Source organism: Heterocephalus glaber, unplaced genomic scaffold (genome assembly GCF_053883595.1).
Source record: "Heterocephalus glaber isolate CG9 unplaced genomic scaffold, H.glaber_assembly_v1.0 deba00001610, whole genome shotgun sequence".
In the NCBI taxonomy this organism is placed as follows: domain Eukaryota; kingdom Metazoa; phylum Chordata; class Mammalia; order Rodentia; family Bathyergidae; genus Heterocephalus; species Heterocephalus glaber.
Window position 1 is genome coordinate 6625163 of NW_028258381.1, and position 16630 is coordinate 6641792.

At 38.1% G+C, this 16630-nt stretch overlaps 1 protein-coding gene across 1 annotated transcript in view; it reads right to left on the bottom strand.

Annotated features, from left to right (window-relative positions):
• The window catches only part of Wdr27 (WD repeat domain 27), a 187757-nt gene that overhangs the window by 66178 nt on the left and 104949 nt on the right, over nucleotides 1-16630 (bottom strand). Inside the window, 1 exon segment of the mRNA XM_087196013.1 lies at nucleotides 9787-9881. Within this exon segment, the coding sequence (XP_087052139.1) occupies nucleotides 9787-9881 (95 nt within the window).

Genomic DNA, 16630 nt, shown 5'->3' on the forward strand with positions numbered 1-16630 from the left:
AACAGATTTTTTTTAATGCCATTTGTGGTGTCTTCAAACTTTTCTCTGATTCCAGTTGATCTTAGATTAGTCTTCTTTGTGGCATCTTGCAGCTGTTGGATCCATTTTTCCATGATCTCTTGTTGTTTTTAAGGTATCTCTGAGTATATGATCACCTGCATCAACCCTATTATCCAGTTCTGACACTCTGTCCTCACATTTGTTGTTTCTTTTCTTTCCCCCCATTAAGTTTTATTGGTACATTTTAGGTATAAAATACATTTACATACATCATTAGGATCTTATACCATTACATGAGTATCTTGGTTCTTATTTGTTTTTCACCTTCCTCTGCCCTTCCTTCACACCCTCCACCCTTCCCTATTTGCAAAGATTTTGTTTCCATTTCTTTCCTTTTCTCATATTTTTTCTTTTCCCTTCTTTCTTTTCCCCTACCCCTCCCACTCCTCCTGCTCCTTTAGACCTTTACTTCCTATTACACAATATCAATTATGCATTTTTAAAATTAAAATATCAAGACCTAGGAGACATTACCACAGATTTTTCAGAATTTAAAAAGATATAGAAAGCATATTGCAAAAATCTGTTTCAAAATAAATTTGACAACTTCTAAGAAGTACCTTGGAAGAACAATTAATGAAACCAACTCTGGAGGAAATATAAAATTTGAATAGCACCTATAAAAGAAAGTATATTTCTAGCTTGTAAACCTACCTATATGACAACAACAGGCTCGTTCGCATTTTAACTGATAAATTATAACACTTCTCCCCTCATTTTAAGAACTCAACATTGTGCTAATACTAAAGCTGGATAAAGATAATAGAAGAAAAAAGTATGAACTTAGATAGAAATTTGTTTAACAAAACAAACTATTAGAAGTCAGATCTGGCAGTATGTAGAAAGTGGTTTTATTATAGGGATGGCAGTGTTGGTTCAGCATGGAAGATCCACCCCCAAAAGTCATCATTTTAACAGAGGAAAGAAAAAAGCCATATGATCCTGTCACTAGTTGGAGAAAAATTATTGGACTAAATTCCACAGCTCTTTATGGTAAAAGCTGTCAGGAGACTAGAAGTAGAACAGAACTTTCTCAACAGATTAAAGACATGTACTCCATACTTCCAGCAAGAACGCCTTATATGAATGGAGAGGATACAATGCTTTCTCCTTAAGGTGGGGAACAAGGACAGATATACTTACTCTTCATCTGTCCATTAAACTTTGAAACCTAGGCCCAAATCAAAATAGTCTGGGAATAAAATGACACAATTAGGATAGGATTGGCAAGGTAGAAGCACAATCTTTATATGTAGATGAAATGATCTTCTACAGAGAAAATACTAAGAAATCTCTAGGAGCCCCTAGAACTTGTATTTGAATTTAGCAGGGTTAGAAAGCACAAGGTATATATAAAACTTCAGGTCTATGTATACTTGCTATAAATGAAGAATTGGATATTGAAATTTAAAAGTTATGTAGGAGTACAAAGGACCTAGAAAAGTTTAAAAAAAAACAGTGTTGGAAGATGTTTAGTGCCTAATTTTAAGACTTGTTCTAAAGCTACAGTAATCAAGGCAGTGTTGGTGTAAGGAAAGACATATAGATCATTTGAATAAAACAGAGAATCTAGAAATAGAACCACACATATATGTTCCACTGAGTTTTGAAAGATTATTACCATTAGCATTTTATACAATATAAACTCAATTCAAGAGCTGAAGAAAAGATAGTGTTTTCAGCAAATGGCACTAGAACACCTGGTATCTGTATATAACAAATTAACCTCAACCCTTTATTTCCATACATAAAAATAACTTGAAGGGATCTATGAACCTAAATATGAATGCCTAAAAGCATAAAACTTTAAGGAGAAATTATAAGGGAAAATGTTTATGAATTTAGGGTAGGCAAGAACTACCTAGGATACAAAAAAACATGATGTAATAAAGAAAAAAAATGTTAAATGAGATTCCATCAAAATTTAGAACTTTAAATGACATCATTATCATGAAAAGTAGTCCTTAAACAGACCACATTTACAATGCATATAACCTATGACCAAAATGTTTCAAGAACTCTTACAGCTCATTAATAGACAACCCAATTAAAAAATAGACATAAGATGATAAATAGCCAGTACAGCACCAGGAAAGGTGTGCAACTCTAGAATCAGGAAAATACTTATCAGTATAATAACAAGATTGAATTATACACTCCTTAGGGAGATGAAGTTAAAAGTTTTAAAAGCCTTGTCATGACTTTTTCTTTTTATTGGATTCTCCTCCTTTGCCTTTAATATGTTACGCCCAATTGATTTATTCTGCTGGGCTTCCTGGAGTTGTGATCCTCATTGTCTTTTCCTAGAGCATTGTCTAAAATTTTTTGGAATGCTGGTTTGGTATTCATGAAGTTCCTGAGGTGCTCTTTATCATGAAAGTATCTTATTTCTCCATCCATTTTGAAAGATAGTTTTGCAGGGTACATCAATCTGGGTTGGAGGCTCTTTTCCTTTAGGGCTTGAAATACATCACTCCAAGCTCTTCTTGCCTTGAGGGTTTGCACTGAGAAGTCTGCTGTGATTCTGATGGGCTTTCCTTTGTATGTTATTTGTTTCTTTTCTCTCACTGCTTATAGAATTTTGTTTATCTGTTGGGTTTCTGGAATCCTAACTATTATATGCCTATGTGTAGATTTTTTTTGATCAAGGCTAGCTGGACTCCTATATGCCTCACTTATCTATATGTCAAGTTCTTTTCCCCTGCTTGGGAAGTTTTCTGGCACCACTTCTGTGAACAGTTTTTTTATGTCATCTGCACTCTCTCCTGTTTCTTCTTTGACTCCAATCAGTCTTATGTTATTCTTCTTTGCATCATCTAGCAGCTGCTGGATTGATTTCTCATGGTCCCTTATAATTTTGAAGTAATTTTTCTTTTTGTGGTCATTAATTGCAATCTTATCTTCTATGTCTGAAATTCTATCCTCACATTGGTTCATTCTGCTGCGCAAAATTTCAATGGAGTTTTTAATCTCCTCAAAATCTGTTTGCATCTGTTTTATGGATTCCATTTGTTTCCTATGTTGGTATTCCATCATGTTCCTCAGCTCCTCTCTAGATTTATTAATCATGTCTTGCACTATGAGCACAATCTCTGCTGTTATATGAGAAATTATTTCTGATTTCATTTTTTCCAGATCCTCTTTTATTGCCAGTTTAGGGGGTCCAGGTGTTTTAATATCAGAGTGTCCCATCTCATTTCCCTTTGGGGTTGCTGTAGATGATCTGGAAGTCTGTTTTTGAGGCTTGTTTACATGTCTTCTCATTTCCTAGGGGGGAGGGGTGCTTCTTGCGCCTGTGGGGCTCACCTTCTCTGCCCTAGGAGTCTGGAATGGCAGCAGGGGAACCTCCTTCTGGGCGCTGGGACTGGCTCACCTTCTCTGCCCTAGAAGCATGAAATGGCAGTGAGGGAGCCTCCTTCCAGGTGCTGGGACTGGTTCACCTTCTCTGCCCTAGGAGTATGGAATGGCAGCCACGTTTTTTGTTTCTACTGCCCAAACTTTCAACAGAATTTTTTTATGACCTGGATTTATGTTTGGTTCCTTTTCATTGGTTCTAATTCTTTGCTAAATTCATGTTCATTTTTTCAATCATTTGTGGTTCATTTTACTGGTTTCTTTGTGTCTTCTTTAGTCTCATTTTAAGTCCATTATCTGTTTGGTTATATCATCCTCAAGCTCACCAAGTTTCTTGGATTCTCCTTTAATCATTTCATTTAGTTCAGCTATTTAGTTTTATATTTCCTCCCTGTTCATGTGCCTCCGTTCTGCTTTTGAGGAGTTGGAAGTTTTTAGAGACATTCTGTTACCTGTTTTCTCAAGTGTGAGTGTGTGTGTGTGTGTGTGTGTGTGTGTACTAAAGGTTGTAGTTCAATTACAGTAGAATGATTTTGTTATTAGTATGGTGATATCTTTAGCTAAGATCTGCTTTCCAGTGATGTGATCTTGGCTCTATTTTTATTTTAGCATTTATTTATCTCTTTGACTTGCTCCGCTTAATAGGATCAGACCTGGTCACTGTTTTGCCAGAAGAGAGTCCTTACCAGTTATAACAGTGTCAGCAAGTTCAGCCATATATTTACCATAGGCATTAACACTTGTTTTTAACAATTTCACTGCTTTTATCAATGACTGTTTCAGACAGTACTATACTGCCATTACTGACTGGGATGTGGAGGGAAAGGAGAAGGAAAATTGTAGCGGAAAGGGAAATTGGTACATCAGTAAGAAGAGAGGGTTAGAAGAGAAATATTAGTAAGTTAAAATCAGACAGAACATCAGACTCTATTGGAATTTTGATGGCTTAAATAAAGAGCTACTGTTAAGGATGTTTGAGAGAGTAAAGAGGACTGACAAGGAAGGGTGTGTAAATTAGAGATTGAGCGAAGGTGCAATATTGTTGAAACCTGTTCATTTGTTGGTAGTTTATGTCTGGATCCTCTATGCATAATTTTGTTGAGGGTTACCCTGACACGCTCATAACAGGTACTATTTAAATTAAAGTTCTGGTTAATTCTTATTCTCCTTTGCACATATACAGATACTCCCAATACATATGCCAGATTAAAAGAGGAAAGGGAGGGATGGAAGACAAGGAGAAAAGAAAGAGAGGAAGAGAAAAGAAAAAGGAAAACAAAGAGAAAATGACAAAAAGTCAGAAAAAAAAAAAGACAACCAAAAAGAAATCTTTATACAGCTGCAAAAGCACGAAATCAAAGCATCCTTACAATCCAATTCATATGGCAGTCTGAGTCCAATTGCAGGTCTCCAAGCTGCCCTCCCACCCCAGTGGTTTACTTAATTGTCTGCCTGTGAGCAAGGAGATCTGTGGATTCAGACTACTTTCTGGGCCTACCTTCCAGCTTCAAGCAGTGTTCTGGGTGGCTATTAGGCCTTTGTCTTTGTCCCAACATCCAACCACCTCAGTAAAGTTAAGGAGGGAGGGTACAGTGTAATTGGCCCAGCACCAGCTTCTCTGTCAACTTCTCCAGACCCCTCTCACTCTGCACTCCTTTCCCTACTTTCCTTTTCCCTCTATTTTTCCCTTTAGAAGCACCTCCACCTAGCATATCCTAGTTGGGAAGGGCAATTGTGATGCTTTCACACCGGAGGCCCTGCTCTGTGTGGACTGGGACCCTTCCTGAGATCATGCAGAAACCACCCTGCCTGAAAGTAACCTTCTTACAAAGTGAAACCCATGCTCCCTGAATGGAATCCTGGGGCCACCACACAGGCCACCCTTACCCCTCCTCTGAGGACAGAGGCAGAGAGTTTGGACCTGCTTACCTTCCCAGAGGCTCAGAGACCTTCACATGCCAGCCCCTCACCCTTGTTATACTCAGTCCTGTAGCAAGGGTCTCTTCCTAGCAAGGGTATAAGACCCACTTGTCCCTAACCTGACACAAACAATGACTACCTGGAAAGTGACTTTGAAAGTACAATATTACTTGTAAACACTTTAAAGAATATTTTTAAAAACATATACAACATGTGCATGCTAAAAATTAGGACATGCAATAAAAGAAAACAAATATCAAAATATATGTTAAATACAAACCATGCTACATGTGTTGGAAAATTCAACATAGTAAAAATGTCAGTTTTCCCAAATTTATCTATAGGACTCATGAAATTCTTATCAGAATAGGATCACACAAGGATCTTTGTAAACACAGATAAGCTTATTCTAATGTTTATATGAACTGGAATGTGCCCTAGAATGACCAAATCAATGTATACAAACTTAAAAGTAGATGGGAGAGAGCCCTGCACCTCGCCATAGAGCTCAGTATAGGCCCACAGGGAAGAGCCAGTGCAGTGCTGGGGCAGGACAGATGGGGATTGGCAGAGGAGAGAGAGGACAGAGAAATAGGCCACACAAACACAGCAGGTGGCACTTGACAAAGCCACAAGAGAAATACAAGCAGAAAACTAGCATCTTCAGGAAACAGTGCCACAGCACTCAGACATTACAGACAGAAAATGACCCTAAACCTCACGCTTTATACAGAAATTACCTCAGAATGTGATACAGAGATGAATGTAAATATAAAATATGAGACTTTCAGAAAAAACATAGGTGACTAGGGCTAGTCAAAGAGATCTCCATTTTCACATCAAAGAAAAATGCATAAAAATAAAAATTAATAAATTGAATTTTATCTAGATCAGAAACTCTCATAGAGACTCTGTTAACAAAGGAAGAAAAGCCGGGCTATAAACAAGAGAAAACATTGAGAATTCAAACTCCTGACTGAGCAGTACCAACTGGAATATAGATATAAAACACCACTCAAAACTCACCGGTGAAATAACCAATACCACAGTCAGGGAAAGGTAAGAGATGAGCAGCCAGTTCATCAGGCAGGTTCTTCAGGGGCAGGAAGCACATACAGAGACATCCAGCCCACAGATCTTCAAGGCCCTTGCACAAAGCTCCATCCCACAGCCAAAGCTTGTTATGTGATTCACTGTGTGGGAGCCTCCATCTAGCAAGAATAGTCTTAGGAAAGAAACTTTTACCTAAAATCTCCAACTCTCATGACTGACCAACAACAACTGTGCTCTGGTGCTCTTAAGCAAAGCACAAAGGACATCACACATCTATCAAGTTTGTGCAGTGGTTATTTGCATACAGACCTGGCTCCTGTGCATTCTTCTGAGTCAGAGTAGGTAGACAGGTACACTTTGAACAAAAGAATTTCTGTCCCACTGTGTACATTCAGCTCTAAAACAGAGTCTGGCACTGAGTCATTTACCTTCTGAAACCAATTCCATACCTGGAATTAACATATGTGCATTGTTTTTGCCTCCAAAGTAATAGATGAAATGAGAGTATGAGGGTAAAACTGTCTCTTGAAAGTATGTTGTCAGTGTCTTCTACAGATAGGATGTTTTAACTTTAGGAAGGCAGTGGACGGAACAGGACTGGTTGGTCAGCAGTGACTCTCTATCCCACTGACTCACCCCAGGAGCAGTGCAGCAGAGTGCACAGCACAGCACACAACAATTGAATGCACACGGCTCAAGTGTGAGTGCTCAACCTAGAAAAGTCACCGATGCTCTACAGATGACAGGGCAATGCTTAACACTTTAAAGTGCCTGTTGGAAATCTTTACATGAGTCACCTTTGAAGTGAATGGGCACAGCCTAGGAGCTCCCCTGGGCTAACCTGGCATTCAGAGGCAGCAGCTCACATAAGCACTCACAATGCCCCTCTGTCCATGTATAAGGTCAAGGTAAACTAACAGGCTGGATTTTTTTCTCTTTCATTGCCCCTTTCTCATTCATTTCATCCATCCTTCCTTCCCTCTATCCTTTCCCTTTTCTCCTTCTCTCCATTGATCCTCCTTTCTGTGGGAAAGATTAACTTTATTTCATTTTCTGATTTCTTTCCTCTTTAATAGCGATGTTGAAGTGTTGTTAGCAGCAGTTAACTAGTTCCTAAAATGTTCTCTCCAGCCAAAACTTCACAGTTTTGGTCTGTCTGACTGAATGCTGAGGGTTGAATCCCTTGCTGATGATACTGTGACTCTGCAATCAAACACAGGGTGGAGAGGAAGCTGGGACCATTCTGTACAGCTCATTCAGACATCTCTAATTCTGCTGTCTTAATACAATTTTGTTGTAACTACTTTAGTTTTGCACAGTTCATTCTACTGTGTTTTTGTTTTCTGCATGTGATGATCAACTCCAATGAACTGTTTCCCTTGGGCCTTCACCACAGATTAAGTGGTGGCAGCAGGGTTTTGTCAGTTCCTTTATGCAGGTGCCCACTGGCAGTGAACTGCCCACATGCCAGCCAAGCAGCACATCACGGCAGTCACCAGCTTGTGTGTCTTCCTGCACATTTCAAGGAAACGCTCCCATTTATGAGTCTAGACAGCAATCCCTTGTGTCTATCTTGACCAAGTCTTTGGAAATCACTGCCTGGGGACCACCCAGCAGCAGGCAGCAGGTGTGAGCCACTCGATGACTGCACAGCCACACTCTTCCCTGGCTGGTCAGATGCACGCTGCATATCTTAGGTGTGATTAAGGGTGACTGTGCACAGGGACCACACTGATGACCATGCTGGGTTTGCTGAGCCACTGCTGAGGCTGCTTAACTGACCTGAGAGGCAAATCTCTAGCAACCAACATGAATGAAATCAATACTGTTTCCCCTGAAGGCATCAAGTCCTCATTTACCGAGCACTGCTTCGTGCCCAAGTAATCTGTGTGAGGGCACCTTCACTCCTTGGTTTGATGTTCTGTGAGCTTCCTGCCTTGGTCTGGTGTCTCCCAAACCTCTGCTCTTTTTCCTCTCTGATCTCTTGGCCCAGTTATTTTGCAGTCATCCTTGCAGTCATCATCACCAGGTCACAACTAAGTGGGGCTGGAAACACATTTCTAGCAGTTCAAGGTGACAGACTATAAATGACAGACTTTGTAATGGCAGACTCATGATTTCAGGCCTTTTTGAAAAGTGGGGACTCTGTGGTGTTCCTACAAGGAACAGTCAGTATTTAACATACAGATGTCTTTGACAGTGAAGAACTCGTTTCCAACCTATATAATTTTCCTGGCTAAAACAAAAAGCCTCCAGGGACACCATGCCCTGCCCTGAGCTCTTGTCCCATAGTGTCCCTCCCAGCTGTGGCCCATTTTGTGTTTCAAGTCTGCACTGACAGGGAGCCCAATAACCACACAAGTGACCCTACCCTTGGCCTTTGGGAAAAGGTTTGGGTGGAAGTGGCCACTTCTGCAGAACTGTTCCAGGGAGACTTGGCAGGCCTTGGATATCTTGTCAAGGGGACCTGCTGATGCGGTTTTCCTGAGGCTCTGAGGCTCACATATGGGGCTTCCAGAGCTCATGCAGTGCCTAGGGAATGGCAGGATGGAAGCTCAGAGCCCCCTCACCCTGCGAAGGCCATCGGAACAGTGACACCCTGCAGAGCACTGTGAATCCCTGAGCAGAGGATGCAGTAATGCAGAGGAAAGGGAGAGCAGCCCTGACTCAAGGACAGGAGCAGCCCACTGCATATTTCCACAATCCTACTCCAAGCCATGGAGTTAAGTTTGGGTGAGGAAATAAAAGTTAAACTACCAAAAAAGTGAACACATAAAACTCTAAAGTTTTAAAATGCTTCTGTTCACACTATATGCCAACAAAACTGCCTACATGGTATTTTCTGGGGATAATATTGCATAAAGAAATTAACTCAATGTGTAATTTCCCAGTGTGGCTATAAATACCAGAAAGAAGAAGGTTGCACATGGCCTGGGTCCCACTTGTGCTTTTCTCACTAATGACCATCTGTGCAGAGTTGGCCTTGCCAGGAATCCCTGTCACCCACTTACTAGTCTCTCTGCCCCACAGGCTGACATTCCAAGACCTCCAGTGCAAGCCTGAAACCACATGGAGCCGAAACCTATAATTTAATGTCTCTTCCATCTTAATGAAGCACTTGGCTATATTTGTAGTTTGAGATATGACAGGAAAACTAGCACAAGTTTGTTTTTCCTTCTTCACAATTTCATGGATAGAAAATTTACCCTCACCATAGATCTTAGCAATGTTCACATAAGTTTGTTTTATTTTTATTCCTTGAATTGAGAACTATCACCTGAAAGGGAGGACTTCACCACTTCTCTTTGGCACATGTGAATTGCCTGTGTCACTCTTCTTGCACTATGTGGCCACTATTAACCAAAAGAAAGAGTATGTGGGATAAAAGCCCTGTGGTACCTTGATAGTCCATCTGATAGCCAGTTGGCCGCAAACTGCCTAATGGGTGGGCAGCACCCACAGCATGGACACACTGGCAGGGCAGGGCGCATGTCCTGGTGAGACAAAGCAGACATACAAGGCACCATCACACCACTTAGAATGGCATGCAATTCAAAGCTTATAAATTGTTTATTTCTGAAATTTTTTGTCGAATATTTTCAGGCCATAGTTGATCATGTGTGAATATTGCCATGTAATATGATTCACACATATTCCCTGCTAAACGGCTTTAGACATTACCTATTTCTGACTAAATTAATTCCTACAAAGTGGATTCAGCATCTACCCTTATCTAGAGATTCACTTTCATGATTTCAGTTACCTGTGGTCAACAAATAAATAACAGAGGCATATAGAACACAAAATAGCCATGACCAAAAGAGACCTTCTTCATGCCATACTATATGCAGAATTTCAGAAGTTCAACACAGGTACAAACTCTTAAAAGCTATTAGAGAAAATGAACAAATCACACACAAAGATAAACCCATTATAATCACAGCAGACTTCTCTACACAAACCTTAAAAACCATCTCAATCTGACGAAAGCTATCTAACACATGGTGCTGGGAAAACTGGCTACCCACATGCCAAAGGTTGAATTTAGACCCATATCTCTTACCATGAACTGAAATAAAATCAAAATGGATTAAAGATCTAAACATTAGAACAGAAACAATCTGCTGGAAGACAAAACATGTAAACATCTTGAAGATATAGGTGTAGGCAAAAATTTTTATGAACAAAACCCCAATTGCACAGGATATATTACAAAGAATCAACAACTGGGATCACATCAAATTAAAAAGCTTCTGCACAGCAAAGCAAAAACAAAAACCACTAACAGAGTGAAGAGACAACCTACAGAATGGGAAAATTTTTTTACTAGCTACTCCTCAGACAAAGGACTAATATCTAGAATATATAAAGTACTCAAAAATATCAGAACCCCCAAATTTAAGGACCCAGTTTGAAAATGAGCATCTGAAATGAACAGACATTTCTCAGATGAAGAAATACAAATGGCCAATAAATACATATTAAAAATGTTCAATATCATGGACTATTCAAGAGATGCAAATTAAAACAATGCTGAGATTCCATCTCAAGAAAGAATGGCTATCATCAAGGAATCAATAACACACTGCTGAGGCTGTAGGAATAAAAGAACACCTCTGCATTGTTGCTGGGACTATAAAATGATAAAACCAGTATGGAAATCAGTAGTGAGATTCCTCAAAAAATTAAAAGTAGAAATTCCATTTTACCCAGATATTCCTCTTCTAGGCAGCTTCCCAAAATAATCAACATCATAGGACAGTGATATATGCATACCCATGTTTATAGAAATCCAGTTCTTAATAGCTAAATCTTGGAAACAGCCTAAGTACCTATGAAAGGATAAATAAAATGTGGTATTTATACACAATGGAGTGCTACTCTGCAATAAAGATAAACTTGAGTCATTTATAGGAAAATGGATGCACCTTAAGACCTAATGTTAAGTGAAGTAACTCAAACATACAAGCTTAAATATTGCATGTTTTCTCTTATATGAAAAACTAAATATATAATATATATATATTATATATATTATGAAATAAAAGACAGCTAATAGGAAAAAATTGAAAGAAAAGAAAAGGTATCATAATCCAAAGCAGACAACGTATCTAAAATTGTACATTGCCTTACGACAACTGTTTTACATGTTTTATATGTTCTTTGACCTATTAGACTGGTTTTTTCAATCCATATATATGACAGTTAACTTTATAAGGTAAATAAATGCATCTGATGCTGGAAAAATAGAAGGTGGTGGATGGAGGGGGTAAAAAGAGAAGAATTTAAATGTGTTATGCACATGTACCAATCCCCTACAGTGAATCATTATGTACTCCAAACATATACTAATAAAAGTCAAAAATAAATACAAAATAAATTCTGGAGAAAAATCCCCTGACTTTTCTGGATAGAGGAGGGGAAATGAGACATGACAAAATTCTAGAGAGTTTCCGTTCTCCTTGACAAGGATATGCTCAGGAGGAACTACTTCAGCAGGGCCTAACCTGCTGGATTTCACAGTCTGACTGACTGGGAAGAGAAACACCTAATGACAGCCTAGGTGTCCATCCTGTCCCTCCTGTGAGCAGGGACTAAGAGGCACATGTGGAATTCACAGTCCAGAACCAAGGCTCACTCAGAGACAGAGCCCAGTTCATGGGATGTGAACACTCACAACCTGACAAGGAGGCCTCCACACCAGCACCTGTGACCTGGACATCATGCTGGGATTTCAACAAAAAAATTACAAGATGTACTAAAGGCAAAACAAAACAAAAGATTGAGAGACAGTATCAATTAGACTCAGAATAATAGGGACTGTGATTCATCATAAAGGGATAGTTGTCAAGACAGTCTGGTGTCGGAAAAGAGGAGATAATGGGCCAATGACAGACAATCCAGAAACAGGCTACATAAATAGAACCAACTGATCCTTGACAGAAAAGCAAAGATGCATCTTCAACAAATTGTGGTGGAGAGACACATGCAAAAAAAAAAAAAAAAAAGAATCTATACACAGATCTTACACTTTTCACACACAAAAACACACACACACATATACACAACTCAAAATAGATCACAGATCTCAACATAAAATGCAAAACTATAAAACTCCTAGAACAACACTTACAAGACATCTCTGAAAAGTTGTCAATTCCTAAAAAGGTCTTGATACTAGTAATAAAGCTATCTACTACAGTGGACCCTCAACTTATGACCAGCATGGCATATGAACAACTTGGGTTAATCAGGTTAATGGAAGATTCATCTGCCTCTTGTTATCTACAGTGTGTTCCCAGACAAACATTCAGATCTCAAGTGTGCTGACTTACAATCAACTTGAGTTATGATGAGCCCTCGGGAACTGACTGAATTTTTAAGTCAAGGGTCCACTGTATAAGCAATTTACAAGCCTCAATGCAAAAAACAAATTCACAAAAAAATAGAAAATGGGAAAACGTGGAAACAAGATGTAACCTGTAACTCTTAATTTGCCCAAGGCAAATCAAGGGGGCATTGAGGTGGAAGAAAGAAAATACCTGCCAGCTGAATCTTATGAAATGATGGCAGCAGAAGTAACAAAACAGATCAATAAGGTTCTTGACAAAAACAAAACAGAGATAATTAAAGAGATGATGACCATAATAAAGGAAATTATCAGTGAATCTAGAATAAATAAATTTTTTAAAAATAGAGGAGCTTAGGAAAGACATGGAAACCATAAATGTTCGACATGGAAACCATAAATGTTCAACATAGAAAAGAACTGGATTCTGTATGACAGGCTCAAATAGAAATACAGGACATTAAAAATTCTACTGAAAGTATATGCAGCAGTCAACCAATGTGAAGACAGCATATCAGATCTAGAAGACAGGCTTGTGGTTGGTGATCATCAAATAAAAGACCACTTAAAAACAGAAAGGGAACATGAAAAATCAATCCAACAGCTGCTAGATAATGCAAACAAGACTAATTGGAAATAAGATTAATAGGAATCAATGAAGAATCAGAAAATAACACAAGGGCATAAAAAACCTATTCACAGAAGTAATAGCAGAAAACTTTTCCAAACATGAAAAAAGAACTTGAGATACAGAGAACTGGGGCATGCAGAACTCCAAATGATCCTGATCAGGAAAAAAACCTACATCAATGCATATAATAATCAAGATTCTAGAAATTCAACAAAAGACCAGAATATTAAAAGCTGTTAGATAAAGAAACAAATCATCTATAAAGAAAAACCCATCAGAATCACAGCACACTTCTCAACTCAAACCCTTAAGTCAAGAAGAGCTTGCAGTGTAGTATTTCAAACTATAAAAGAAAACAACCTCCAACTCAGATTGATGTACCCTACAAAAATATCTTTCAAAAGGCATGGAAAAATAAGATACATCCATGATAAAGAACACCTGAAGAAATTCATGACCACAAAACCAGCACTCCAAAAAGTTCTGAAGTATATTCTAGAAAAAGTCAACAATTCCAAGAATACCAATAGAATGAATCCACCAGGCAAGGCACACAATTAAACAGAAGGGAAAGAAAGGGAATCAACAAATGGAAAACAATATGACAAGGATAAGTCAATACATCAGTTATAACCATCAATGTGAAAGGTCTCAAATCACCAATCAAAAGAAACAGATTGGCAGAATGGATCAAGAAACAAGATCCAACAATATGCTGCATATGAGAAACACATTTAACTCAAAGAGAAAGTCACAATCTGAAAGGCAAAGGATGGAAAACAATACTCCTTGTGAGAGAGACCCAGAAAAAAAGCAGGGGTAGCTATTCTATTGCAGACAAAGTGGATTTCACTCCAAGATTGATCAGAAGAGACAAAGAAGGTCACTACATACTTGATAAAGGAATAATCCAAGAGGAAGAGGCAACAATATCAGTAAATGAAGTTGAAGAAGTAATTTCTTAAAAACTACCAACAAAGAAAACCCTAGGTCCTAAGGATTCATTTAGAAATTCTACAAGAAATTTAGAGAATGAATGCCACTACTTCTCAAATTGTTTAATGGAATTGAAAGGGAAGCAATATTCCCAAACTCATTCCTGGAAGCAAGCATTACCCTGATAACAAAACCAGAGAAGAATCCAACCAAGAAAGAGAACTACAGCCCAATCTCCCTAATGAACATAGATACAAAAATCCTAAATAAGAAACTGGCAAACAGAATGCAGCAAATCATCAAGATGATTATACCACATGACCAAGCAGGATTCATCCCAGGGATACTGGGATGGTTTAGCATATGCAAATCCATAAATATACTACACCACATTAACAGGACCAAGGACAAAAAACACACAATCATCTCAACAGATGGATTAAAAACATTTGACAAAGTCCAACACCCGCTCATGATAAAAACCCTACAGAAAACTGGAATACATGGTCTTTATTTCAATCAGATAAAAGCCATCTATGACATACTAAATGGTCAATAATGGAAAGTTTTCCCTTTAAAATCAGGAACAAGACAAGAATGTCCACTATCACCACACCTGTTCAATACAGTTCCAGAAACATTAGCGAGAGCAATTAGACAAGACAAAGAAAAGGAATATGGATAGGAAAAGAAGTTAATTTATCATTATTTGTTGATGACATAATACTCTACATAGAAGACTCCAAAAACTCCACCAAAAGACTCCTAGAATTAATAAACAAATTTGGCAGCACAGCAGGATGCAAAGTCAACACTCAAAAATCCATAGCATTCCTGTACACCAATAATGAACTCACTGAGAGAGAAATTAGGGATATAACAATTGTCACACTAGCATCAAGAAAAATGAAATATTTAGGAATCAACCTAAGAAGTAAAAGATTTATACATTGAATTATAGTACTCTGAAAAAGGAGATCAAAGAAAATATTTAAAAAATTGAAAGATATCTCTTGTTCTTAAACAGAACAGATATAGTCAAAATGGCCATACTTCTAAAACTAAAATCAAAATGGACCAAAGACCTAAATATAAAAACAGAAACTCTTAAATCTGCTGGAAGACAAAACAGGTAAAACTCTAAAAGATATAGGTGTAGGCAAAAACTTAATGAACAAAACCCCTATCACATAGGAAATATTACAAAGAATCAACAACTGGGATCACATTAAATTAAAAAGCTTCCCCACAGCAAAAGAAACCACCAACAGAGTGAAGAGGGAATCTACAGAATGGGAAAGAAATTTTACCAGCTACTCCTCAGACAAAGATACATAGGATATCTAGGATATATGAAGAACTAAAAAATATCAGACCCCCTAAATTTAAAAACCCAATGCAAAAATGGGCATCTGAAATGAATAGACATTTCTCAAAAGAAGTACAAATAGCAAATAAATATATGGAAAACTGCTCAACATCACTGGTCATTTGAAAAATACAAATTAAGACAATGCTGAGATTCCATCTCACTCAAGAAAGAATGACTATCATCAAGAAATCAATAACAAATGTTGGCAGAGCGCTGGAGAAAAAAATGCATCTCCATTGCTGGTGGGAGTATAAGCAGGTACAACCACTATGAAAATCAGTATGGAGGTTCCCCAAAAAACTAAAATTAGAGGTTCTATTTGACCCCAGTGTTCCTCTTTCAGGTATCTTCCCAAAAAGTTAACATCAACATACCATAGTAATATGCATATATCTATGTTTATAGTAGCACAATCTATAATAGCTAAATCTTGGAAATTGCCCATATGCCCATCAAAATAAAATGGATAAAAAAATGTGGTATTGGGCTGGGAATTTAGCTCAGTAATTTCACCACCTGCTGCGCAAGCAGAAGGACCCAAGTTTGATCCCCAGTAACCCCCCCCAAAAAAAATATTGCAGTATTTATATGCAATGGAGTATTACTCTTCCATAAAGAAAGATAAACTTGAATCATTTTAGGAAAATGGATGCTCCTCGAGACCAAAATCTTAAGTGAAATAAATCAGCCACTCAAGTTTAAATACTGTATTCTCTTGTGTGAGAAACCCAAAGGGTAGACAAGAAACATACTGGAGGATAAATATGGGGAAATGGGAAGAACATGTTCAAATGGGAAGAGAAACAGGGCAGGGGAGAAAGAAGGAAAGGAAAGAAAAAGGGGAAAAAAGAGAATAGAAGAAAAACTGCAAACAAACTTGTTTAAATGAAGAGGAAGAAGGGTTGAAGGGAGGGAAGGGGAACAGGGAATAAAAGAGACTTAAGATATTCATTTA